Below are 12,567 nucleotides of genomic sequence, written 5' to 3' on the forward strand. Positions count from 1 at the left end.
TGACAGAAAGAAGCCAGGAAAAAAGAGTACTCTATGATTCTATTTATATACATATTTTTTATTTATATAAAATTCTGGGAAATGCAGATGAACCCATGGTGACAGAAGGCAGTTCTGCCTGGGATTGTGGAGGGTGATGGACAGACAACACAGGGGAATTCGGGGCATGAAGACAGTTTGGGGGTGATGGATATGGCCGTTAGCTGGACTGAGGTGACAGTTTCAAGGTTACAGACATATATCAAACTTATCGAGCAGTACGTTTCCTGTTTTTTAATTTATTAAAAAAAATATTTTTGCTTATTTTATTTATTGATGTCATTGAAGTGTAGTTGCTGTACAATATTATATGTTACAGGTGTACAATTTAGTGACTCACAGTTTTTAAAGGTCTTGCTCTATTTATAGTTATGATAAAACATTGGCTGTATTCCCTGTGCTGTGCCATATATCCTTGTGGCTCCAAGTTATACACTTTCCTTATGTGCGGTTTATTGAACGTCAAAAAAGAGAGAGAAAGCAGCCTGGTGAGCATGTCGGGGGGATGGGCATGAAGTGCCCTGCCTTCTACTCCTGACTCTGCCTCCACTGCCACTTAAAGCCCTGAGCCCAGATTCCCTGTCAGTAAAATGGGGATAAAAATTCCTCCAGCAGCCTCAACCACTAGCTCATTAGGGGGATCAAACAAGAGAAATCCTCCAAAAGCGCGTCCTGCCCTGCAGAGTAGGCGGTGCGTTAGGCTCACATTAGGGATGGTTGGGGTTCTTTGCTCCCCTTTCCCCTCCCCGCCCCTCTGACCCCCATCCCGAGTCCTCACCCTTGTGTCTGCGCTGCAGGTTCCAGATGCTGTATGCCGACTGCTACATGGACCGGGAGGAGTTCTGGGAGATGTTTGATGGCTCCCTGTACCATAGCCTGCGGAAACAGCTCGGCTGCCAGGACGCCTTCCCGGAGGTCTATGACAAGATCTGCAAGGCTGCCAGGCACTGAGCCGGAGCCCATCCGGAAGGAGGCGGACGCGAGGGCGGACCCTGTCCCCAGGGCCAGAAGGCATCTATCTTCCCTTCACTCAAGCTTGGCTGCTCTGCCAGATCCACATTTTCAGAAAGAAACCCCTCCAGAAACCCCACCCAGATGGCCCCGACAGCTTGCTCCCAGCTTCAAGGGGCAGCCAAGTAGAGTGGACAGGACATGAGATTTGGAGTCAGACAAACCCGAGTCTAGTTCCCAGTTCTGCCACTCATTAGCTGTGTGACTCTGAGTGAGTCACTCAGCCACTCTGAGCCCTGTTCCTCATCTGTTGAAAGGGGGTAATGCTGTCTTCCTGCTGCTGTCATCTAAGTCAAGCGCCTGTCGCACCAGAGGTGCCGGAGAAGTGGCAGCTGCTGTTAGCACGGCTTCCCACTCAGCGTCATGTCAGACTAAAGTGCTTTGGATTCAGTGGTTGAGTCCGGGAAGGCTCCATGTTAGGTCACCTGGGCTCGGGTTTGGCTGAAGGGGGTACCCTCGAGTTTCGCTGCCATCACTTGTCAGCTGCAAGACCTCCTCGCGGAGGGAAGGAAGGAAGGTTCCTCTCCATCCCTGGGGTCTTGGGAGATGGGGAGGGCGGGCGGGCGGGCCCAAGATGTGCTGTGCCAAAGCCAGGTCTGATTCCAAAGTTCTCCCTGCCGTGCTCAGTGGCGCCTTGCCCCTTCCTCCTTCACGCTCAGGCTTGCAGGCCCACTGCAGCCGTTGCCCAAGTCCACTCAGAGGGGACTGTGTCCATGGAGAAGACACTTCAGGGTTGAATCCTGGCCGGGCCCAGGGCTGGGACACCTGCCCAGGCTGGGTGAGTGATCTCTGCTCTGAATTGAATCCAGAGGACCTGGGCTCATTCTTGCCTCTCCACCTTCCATGGCTCTTGTTCCCAGAACCCGCTTTGCCATGGTGGGGCTGTGTCCTCTGCTCTGCAGTAGGGGTGGGAGTTGGGGGGTGGGACCACGCCAAGCAGGAAAATGGAGCCCGCCGTCACTCGGTTTCGTGGGGTTCCTCACTGCGGGGCTGAAAGAAAACAGTATCAACTTGATTTCTCCAACCACTCATCTCCCCCTTTTTTTCTTTCTCCCCCGGCCCCCAACTGTAGTTAATTTTAGTGCCTTACAAATCCTAAGCTCAGAGAAAAGTTAGCTCCATTTCCGTTCCAGAGGGAAGGAAACCTTCCTGGGTCCCTGCCCACCTAGTAGAGCTTGGTTGTTTATGCAGGTCTGTCTTAAGAACTTCCCAGCCTCAGCTGAAAACCCAGAATCTGAGAGGGAATTGTGTAAGGGAAGCTGGAATTAAGTGAACTGTGCCAGGCAGTGACATTTTGGGAGAGAGAGAGAGGAGAGAGAGAGAAACCACTGCACCAGGAGCCAGGAGGCCTGGGTTTCAGTCCTTGCTGTATTCCTCACGAGCTCTGCACCTGTGGGCAAGTCATTTGTCCCTCTGAGCTGTAGTTTCCTCATCTGTCACATCAGCACACACAAGACCACCTGAGGCCCTTCTGCTTTAGAAGTGCAGAGCTGTCTTAAACACCACAACGGCAAACCCCATGAAAAGCCTCTTGTGTGGATAGTCAGAGGAAAAACAAATGATCTAAGTGGACGCTTGGGGGTTGTCTGCCATTTAAGGTCCTTCCTTCAGCCCAAGGCCAGCTCCCATCTTTTCAGAAAGGCGCATCCATGGCCTGCAAGGAAGTGTCAATCTTGTCACCACAGGTTGCCAGAATCCTCCCAGAGCCATGCTTTGGCTGCCGAGGCTCACTCATCCTGCCCTTGGCTTGGCACGCTGTAGTGTCTTGGCGTGGTCCCGGGAGTTCTGGGCGCATTCAGGACACTCAGATGGCAGAGGAACCACTCTTCCCCATTTGGCCTCTGGAGGGGGCGTAAGAAAAAAATAAGAAACCTCATTTTCTGGCTTGTATGCAAAGCACGTGAATACTGGCATTAGCTCTCCTAGTGGGCCCGTGGGCTTCCCGCTCGGCGCTAAACTGATGATCCTACTTCTGTAGAGTAATGGTGAGCCCGAGCTAGATGAGCCCAACAGATAAGGTCCCATCCTTTCACCAGTGGGGCCTCCGCCCCTGGGCCCCTGGGAGTGTGGCCAGAGATGCCAGCAGCTTCTGTTATCCTCATTCCTACAAAGCAAAATCCTGCCCTTCACACACCTCACTCGGAAGCCAGGGCTCAGGAGGGAGGGTCTGGGGATCACACCAGCCTCAGGTTACTGTTTTGCTTCAGTGATATCTTGCCTAGAAAGGGGCAGTCTTCCAAGCATGTTGAGCTGAGTGACCAGCTCTTTCTTGTAGCCAGTCTTGTCACTACCCATCCAGATGGTGGTTTCAGGTGGAATTAAACTTGGCACATGGCGGGAGCGGGGCAGCGTGTGTGGAAAGTATAAGAAGAGGCCTCTCCTTTCCGGAACGCCGAGTTTCTCTGCATGAAGGTTTTCTGTAAAATTCGGATTCTAGCCAGTTTCTTTGGCTGGAAGGATGCATTATCTAATTAGCTGTTACTGAAAGGGAAGGGGTGGGGATGGGGGTGGCAGTGAATGCTGTGTGATTTTTAGTTTTTTCCTTAATCATGGGGACCACGGAAAAAGGCATGGGTCCCCCCCCACCCCCCAGCAGGCTCTTGCAGCTGCAGGCGCTGTGCCTACTGTCTGAACACTTCATGTCCCTATGGCTGTGTGGCCCCTGCTTCTGTAAGAATAAAAGTGTGATCTGGAAAGTAGCCTTTGTCGTTTCTTGCTCTGGGGACCACGACGTGGAGGCACTCCTGGCTCAAGTGCAGGCTCCAGTTTCCCTCTGAACCCGCGAGGGCTAGAAGATTGCGTCGGGGAAGGGACAGGTGTGTTAGGGCAGAGGGACCAGGGTGATTTTCTTAACTGTTTTTGAATTTCCGTCACCCGTCAACAATGATCTGGCGTAGATGTTGATAATATTCCCCTATCTGCAGGGTGGAGAACAGAGTACAAGGAGAAACTTGAAAGCTAAGAGACCAGTGAGAAGAGTTCAGGTGAGGTGGGGCTCAGATTGAGGTGGGGCTGTGCTTTTTAAGGCACCAGACATGACAGAAGCTCTGGGCCGCAGTCCTGGCTTTGTCACTTGGATGACGTAACTAATTTTGGCAAATCAGTTAATCCTATTGAGACTCTTTCCTCATTTACACACTGGTAGGGACCACCAACTGTCCACTAAAACCCCTTCCTCCCTTTGAGCACACCACTGGACTACATTTCCCAGCCTCCCTTGCGCTCAGATGTGCCCTTGTGTTAGAGTCGCTCCTGGAGAATGTGAGCAGAAGTGGTAAAGTCCTGTGTGAGGTTCTCCTGGCTCTTCTGTTATTTGGATGCAGACGACAACCAGGCCATATGTGGTAGCAGAGTCACAAGGGGAAGGAGCTAGATGCCTGAATCACTGTATGGAGAACTGCCCACCAACCTGAACTTTGGCCTGGTCTGGGAACAGGAAATAAACTTTCACTGTAGTTGAGTCACTGCGTATTCAGGACTATTTGTTAGAGCAATTTAGCTCACCCTAATTGTTACAGGTCGTCAGGCTTAAATGAACAGAGACACAAGGGTTGAGTTTAGTGCAATAAAGATTTTGCAAATGCATAGATATACATGATGGACATTTTCCTAAGATATATGTGATGTCAGGGTCCCATCCTAAAGTTGTTTGAGAGGAACCCCTTGGGAAATTCTTTTTCCAATTGTTCAGTTTCACAAATCAGGATTTGTAAATTCTCCTTAAAGGAGGAGAAATCTTTAATGTCCTTAAAACACATTTGTAGTTGAAACCTGAAATATCACCTTACATTTGAATAGCATGCAACATACAATATCTTCTTTAATCCTCACAGTCCTGTAACAAAAGCAGGTCAGTTTTTATCCCCATTTTACAGATGAGGAAAGTGAAGCTCAGGAAAGGTCAAGTGATTTGCTTGGAGGCCACATTGAGGCCATTAAAGAGTTAAACAAGGATGCAGACTCATTAGTCTTAAAACATCAAAATGCTTCAAGAGCCTCACCCCAGGCTAGTTAAGACCGTAGTTCCAGGTCTAGAAACTGAAATGAGACCCTTGGCTGAGTCCCACACGTAGTGGGGAGTCAGGAATCTCTTCATGAACTCAGCTCAGAAAGGAAGCCACTAGGGATCAGCAGAGGGTTCTGCTTTGACCCAAAGCAGTTCCTTCTGCAAGGGAAGCGTCTTGCCCCACCAGACCCTGTGGGCACTGTGGGCAGTGTCCAGACACCAACATTCATGCCAGAGTTGCAACAGTTGGTTCTCCAAACTTGGCTTATACAAGAAAAATCACACACGCATGCACACACGTACACACACTACACAAGTTAAATGTAGATGTGTTTCAAAAACATGTTTTCTAGCTATGTCCTGGTGTTAAGATGGCCTACAGGTTTCATCCTGTAGGAACGCTGTAGTCATTTCAGGTTGTGAAAGATTGGGAGGCTTTGTTGATTTCTAGGAGGTGGTATTTTGATGCTATGGACTGTTTGTGACCTGAAATTCATATCTTGACAGTGTTATGGAATTGGGAGGTGGGGCTTTTGGGAGGTAGTTAGGCCATGAGGGTAATTACCCTCATGATAGGAGTGGTGTCCTAAGAAGAGAAATGAAACAGCTAGCCCTCTTTGTGAGGATACAAGATGCCCATCTGCAGACCAGGAAGAGGGCTCTCATCAGATCTTCCAGCACCTTGATCTTGGACTTCCCAGCCTCCAGAACCATGCAAAATAAATTATTGTATAAGCCACGCAATCTGTGGTAATTTATTATAGCAGCCTGAACTGCTGATGACAGATGGTTTGAAGATAGTTGAGCCAAGGAACCCAGAAATAGCTGAATCCTGCTCTGCCCATCATACTCCTCCCCATGGGTTTCCCTGGCGGGCAGATCCAAGGGAATGATAAAGAAAAAATAAAAAATGGGGCACTGCAAGATAATATAAATAAATAAATAAATATAGATATAAATGTATATCTATCTATAGATATATAGATAGATGATAGATAGATAGATAGATAGATAGATAGATAGCTGATAGATAGGTACTCCTGGTTCCTGACACTGAACTCCTAAATCTCTTGGAATTTTCTGGGTAATGGGGTGTCTTTTGTTCTAATGAGGTGACTCTGGGTGAGCACCTGGATTGCTCTTGGATGGGGGCTGGTCACCAGAAAGGCCAAGCCATGATTTCAGCCCCTGCCACCACCACCCACATCCTCCAGGGTGCGGAGAGGGGCTGGAAATAGAGTTAATAATTGATCATGCCTGATTAAGCATGTTCCTGATTTTGTAAGACCATTCGTTCTTCTATATATGAAGGAACCATGAACAGAGCTCACAACCATCTCCTGCATATAATCTGTAACAGAATTGCAGGGATTGGCAGTAAAAGCAAATAAAGTCAGCAATCTAGGGATCAATGACCACAGCCTGAATGACTCTTGGTTGACCAATTAAACAACAGATAGTTGTGCATTCGTTGTATGCTTGGCACTATGCTAGGCATCCCAGCATTACAACAACAGGTAATCTCTGCCTGAAATTGCTAACTCTCTGTTTTGCCACCTTGACTCATATGAAGGACTTGAGGTATATCAAGCATATTTGCAGCTTAACTGATGAGTAAACAGAGCGGGTAATACCCTCAAATCCTTAAAATAAGAAAAATAAGCACCACTTTATAGGATCTGCTTATAGGTGTCTGCTCCAACCTTCTGATGGATGCCTACAATTCCTCCATTAGAGTCCCATCTTGTTAATATAAGGGTTAAAATGCAAATAATTTCAGAAAGGAAAACATTAAGTTGTTTTTCATCACTTATGCCTCCTTGTTAATAAAATACTTAGGAGTAAGTTTTTAGGAAGACAGGATGAGAGCAAGAAGGAGTGTAGGAAAGAGGCATTGGCAAGTGGGTAAAAAGTTGAACTGAATGTTGAGAAAATGAGTGATTCCACAGGACTGAATCAAATAAGATGAATTATGGTTTTGGATGAGCAAAATCAAGGTAGATTGTTACATAAGAATAGAAAAATACTAAAATTTGGCTATTTCTAATAATTTTCAGAAATTTCTCTACTAAGATAAAAAGCAAATGTGTACGACGGTGAACAAATCAAAAGGTTATTGATAATAAAGCCACACTGTCAAGGGCCTGAACCAAGATGGTGGAGTAGCAGGACGAGCTCTCAGTCCCTCTCGTGAAAACACCAGAGTCACAACTAGCTGCTGGACAATCATCGACAGGAAGACACTGGAACTCACCAAAAAAGATACCCGACTTCCAAAGACAAATGAGAAGCCACAATGAGATGGTAGGAGGGGCGCAATCACAGTAAAATCAAATCCCATAACTGCTGGGTGGGTGACTCATGGACTGGAAAACACTTATACAACAGAAGCCCACCCACTGGAGTGAAGGTTCTGAGCCCCACGTCAGGCCTCTGAATCTGGGGGTCCGGCAATGGTAAGAGGAATTCCTAGAGAATCAGACTTTGAAGGCTAGTGGGATTTGATTGCAGGACTTCGACAGGACTGGGGGAAACAGAGACCCCACTCTTGGAGGACACACACAAAGTAGTGTGTGCATCGGGACCCAGGGGAAGGAGCAGTGACCCCATAGGAGACTGAACCAGACCTACCTGCTAGTGTTGGAGGGTCTCCTGCAGAGGCGGAGGGTGGCTGTTACTCACCGTGGGGACAAGGACACTGGCAGCAGAAGTTCTGGGAAGTACTCCTTGGTGTGAGCCCTCCTAGAGTCTGCCATTAGCCCCTCCAAAGAGCCCAGGTAGGCTCCAGTGTTGGGTTGCCTCAGGCCAAACAACCAACAGGGAGGGAACCCAGCCCCACCCATCAACAGTCAAGTGGATTAAAGTTTTACTGAGCTCTGCCCAACAGAGCAACAGTCAGCTCTACCCACCACCAGTCCCTCCCATCAGGAAACTTGCACAAGCCTCTTAGGTAGCCTCACCCACCAGAGGGCAGACAGCAGAAGCAAGAAGAACTACAATCCTCCAGCCTGTGGAACAGAAACCACATTCACAGAAAGATAGACAAAATGAAAAGGCAGAGGACTATGTACCAGATGAGGGAACAAGATAAAACCCCAGAAAAACAACTAAATAAAGTGGAGATAGGCAACCTTCCAGAAAAAGAATTCAGAATAATGATAGTGAAGATGATCCAGGACCTTGGAAAAAGAATGGAGGCAAAGATCGAGAAGATGCAAGAAATGTTTAACAAAGACCTAGAAGAATTAAAGAACAAACAAACAGAGATGAACAATACAATAACTGAAATGAAAAATAAACTGGAAGGAATCAATAGCAGAATAACTGAGGCAGAAGAACGGATAAGTGACTTGGAAGACAGGATGGTGGAATTCACTGCTGTGGAACAGAATAAAGAAAAAAGAATGAAAAGAAATGAAGACAGCCTAAGAGACCTCTGGGACAACATTAAACGCAACAACAGTCGCATTATAGGGGTCCCAGAGGAGAAGAGAGAGAGAAAGGACACGAGAAAATATTTGAAGAGATTATAGTTGAAAACTTCCCTAACATGGGAAAGGAAATAGCCACCCAAGTCCAGGAAGCGTAGCAAGTCCCATACAGGATAAACCCAAGGAGAACACACCGAGACACATAGTAATCAAACTGGCAAAAATTAAAGACAAAGAAAAATTATTGAAAGCAGCAAGGGAAAAACAACAAATAACATACAAGGGACCTCCCATGAGGTTAACAGCTGTTTCTCAGCAGAAACTCTACAAGCCAGAAGGGAGTGGCATGATATACTTAATGTGATGAAAGGGAAGAACCTACAACCAAGATTACTCTACCCAACAAGGATTTCATTCAGATTTGATGGAGAAATCAAAAGCTTTACAGACAAGCAAAAGCTAAGAGAATTCAGCACCACCAAACCAGCTCTACAACAAATGCTAAAGGAACTTCTCTAAGTGCGAAATACAAGAGAGGAAAAGAACCTACAAAAACAAACCCAAAACAATTAAGAAAATGGTCATAGGAACATACATATCGATAATTACCTTAAACGTGAATGGATGAAATGTTCCAACCAAAAGAGAGAGGCTTGCTGAATGGATACAGAAACAAGACCCATATATATGCTGTCCACAAGAGACCCACTTCAGACCTAGGGACACATACAGACTGAAAATGAGGGTATGGAAAAAGATATTCCATGCAAGTGGAAATCAAAAGAAAGCTGGAGTAGCTATACTCGTATCAGATAAAATAGACTTTAAAATAAAGAATGTTACAAGACACAAGGAAGGACACTACATAATGATCAAGGGATCAATCCAGGAAGAAGATATAACAATTATAAATATATGTGCACCCAACATAGGATCACCTCAATACATAAGGCAACTGCTAACAGCTATAAAAGAGGAAATTGACAGTAACACAATAAGAGTGGGGGACTTTAACACCTCACTTACACCAAAGGACATATCATCCAAAATGAAAATAAATAAGGAAACAGAAGCTTTAAATGACACAATAGATCAGATAGATTTAATTGATATTTATAGGACATTCCATCCAAAAACAGCAGATTACACTTTCCTCTCAAGTGTGCACGGAACATTCTCCAGGATAGATCACATCTTGGGTCACAAATCAAGCCTCAGTAAATTTAAGAAAATTGAAATCATATCAAGCATCTTTTCTGACCACAATGCTATGACATTAGAAATGAATTACAGGGGGAAAAAAAACGTAAAAAACACAAACACATGGAGGCTAAACAATACATTACTAAATAACCAAGAGATCACTGAATAAATCAAAGAGGAAAGCAAAAAATACCTAGAGACAAATGACAAGGAAAACACGACGATCCAAAACCTATGGGATGTAGCAAAAGCAGTTCTAAGAGGGAAGTTTATAGCTATACAAGCTTACCTCAAGAAACAAGAAATATCTCAAACAATCTAACCTTACACCTAAAGGAACTAGAGAAAGAAGAACAAAGAAAACCCAAAGTTAGCAGAAGGAAAGAAATCATAAAGATCAGAGCAGAAATAAATGAAATAGAAACAAAGGAAACAATAGCAAAGATCAATAAAACTAAAAGCTGGTTCTTTGAAAAGGTAAGCAAAATTGATAAACCATTAGCTAGAATCATCAAGAAAAAGAGGGAGAGGACTCAAATCAATAAAATTAGAAATGAAAAAGGAGAAGTTACAACAGACACACAGAAATACAAAGCATCCTAAGAGACTACTACAAGCGACTCTATGCCAATAAAATGGACAACCTGGAAGAAATGGACAAATTCTTAGAAAGGTATAACCTTCCAAGACTGAACCACGAAGAAACAGAAAATATGAACAGACCAATCAAAGTAATGAAATTGAACCTGTGATTAAAAATCTTCCAAAAGGGGCTTCCCTGGTGGTGCAGTGGTTGAGAGTCCGCCTGCCGATATAAGGGACACGGGTTCGTGCCCCGGTCCGGGAAGATTCCACATGCCGCGGAGCAGCTGGGCCAGTGAGCCACGGCCGCTGAGCCTGCGTGTCCGGAGCCTGTGCTCCACAATGGGAGAGGCCACAACAGTGAGAGGTCCGCATACTGCAAAATAAATAAATAAATAAATCTTCCAACAAACAAAAGTCCAGGACCAGATGGCTTCAAAGGTGAATTCTATCAAACATTTAGAGAAGAGCTAACACCCCTCCTTCTCAAACTCTTCCCAAAAATTGCAGAGGAAGGAACACTCCCAAACTCATTCTATGAGGCCACCATCACCCTGATACCGAAACCAGACAAAGATACTACAAAAAAAGAAAATTACAGACCAATATCACTGATGAATATAGATGCAAAAATCCTCAACAAAATACTAGCAAACAGAATCCAACAACACATTAAAAGAATCATGCATCATAATCAAGGTGGATTTATCCCAGGGATGCAAGGATTCTTTAATATACACAAATCAATCAGTGTGATACACCATATTAACAACTTGAAGAATCAAAACCATAAGATCATCTCAATAGATGCAGAAAAAGCTTTTGACAAAATTCAACATACATTTATGATAAAAACTCTCCAGAAATTGGGCATAGAGGGAACCTACCTCAACATAATAAAGGCCATATATGACAAACCAACAGCAAACATCGTTCTTAATGGTGAAAAACTGAAAGCATTTCCTCTAAGATCAGGAACAATACAAGGATGTCCACTCTCACCACTATTATTCAACATAGTCTAGGAAGTCCTAGCCACGACAATCAGAGAAGAAAAAGAAATAAAAGGAATACAAATTGGAAAAGAAGAAGTAAAACTGTCACTGTTTGCAGATGACATGATACTATACATAGAGAATCCTAAAAATGCCACCAGAAAACTACTAGAGCTAATCAATGAATTTGGTAAAGTTGCAGGATACAAAATTAATGCACAGAAATCTCTTGCATTCCTATACACTAATGATAAAAAATCTGAAAGAGAAATTAAGGAAACACTTCCATTTACCATTGCAAGGAAAATAATAAAATACCTAGGAATAAACCTACCTAGGGAGACAAAAGACCTGTATGCAGAAAACTCTAAGACACTGATGAAAGAAATTAAAGATGATACCAACAGATGGAGAGATAAACCATGTTCTTGGATTAGATGAATCAATATTGTGGAAATGACTATACTACCCAAAACAATCTACAGGTTCAAAGTAATCCCTATTAAATTACCAATGGCATTTTTTACGGAACTAGAACAAAAAATCTTAAAATTTGTATGGAGACACAAAAGACCCCAAATAGCCAAAACAGTCTTGAGGGAAAAAAACGGAGCTGGAGGAATCAAACTCCCTGACTTCAGACTATACTACAAAGCTATAGTAATCAAGACAATATGGTACTGGCACAAAAGCAGAAACATAGATCAATGGAACAAGATAGAAAGCCCAGAGATAAACCCATGCACCTATGGTCAACTAATCTATGACAAAGGAGGCAAAGATATACAGTGGAGAAGAGACAGTGTCTTCAATAAGTGGTGCTGGGAAAACTGGACAGCTACATGTAAAAGAATGAAATTAGAACACTCCCTAACACCATACACAAAAATAAACTCAAAACGGATTCAAGACCTAAATGTAAGACTGGACACTATAAAACTCTTAGAGGAAAACATAGCAAAAACACTCTTTGACATAAATCACAGCAAGATCTTTTCTGATCCACCTCCTAGAGTAATGGAAATAAAAACAAAAATAAACAAATGGGACCTAATGAAACTTAAAAGCTTTTGCACAGCAAAGGAAACCATAAACAAGACAAAAAGACAACCCTCAGAATGGGAGAAAATATCTGCAAACAAGCCAATGGACAAAGGATTAATCTCTAAAATATATAAACAGCTCATGAAGCTCAATATTAAAGAAACAAACAACCCAATCCAAAAATGGGCAGACCTAAATAGACATTTCTCCAAAGAAGACATACAGATGGCCAAGAAGCACATGAAAAGCTGCTCAA

The 12,567-nt window shown here is 44.2% G+C and overlaps 1 protein-coding gene across 1 annotated transcript in view; it reads left to right on the plus strand.

The window, feature by feature from the left end:
* Positions 1-2,101, plus strand: part of DHCR24 (24-dehydrocholesterol reductase) — a 34,279-nt gene extending 32,178 nt beyond the window's left edge. The window contains exon 9 of the mRNA XM_007471137.1: positions 837-2,101. Coding sequence (XP_007471199.1) covers positions 837-990 — 154 coding nt within the window. The 3' untranslated portion in view covers positions 991-2,101. The remainder of the gene's footprint in view (positions 1-836) is intronic.
* The last annotated feature ends 10,466 nt before the right edge of the window (positions 2,102-12,567 follow it).

The sequence above is a fragment of the Lipotes vexillifer genome, unplaced genomic scaffold (genome assembly GCF_000442215.2).
Source record: "Lipotes vexillifer unplaced genomic scaffold, Lipotes_vexillifer_v1.1 scaffold1003, whole genome shotgun sequence".
In the NCBI taxonomy this organism is placed as follows: domain Eukaryota; kingdom Metazoa; phylum Chordata; class Mammalia; order Artiodactyla; family Lipotidae; genus Lipotes; species Lipotes vexillifer.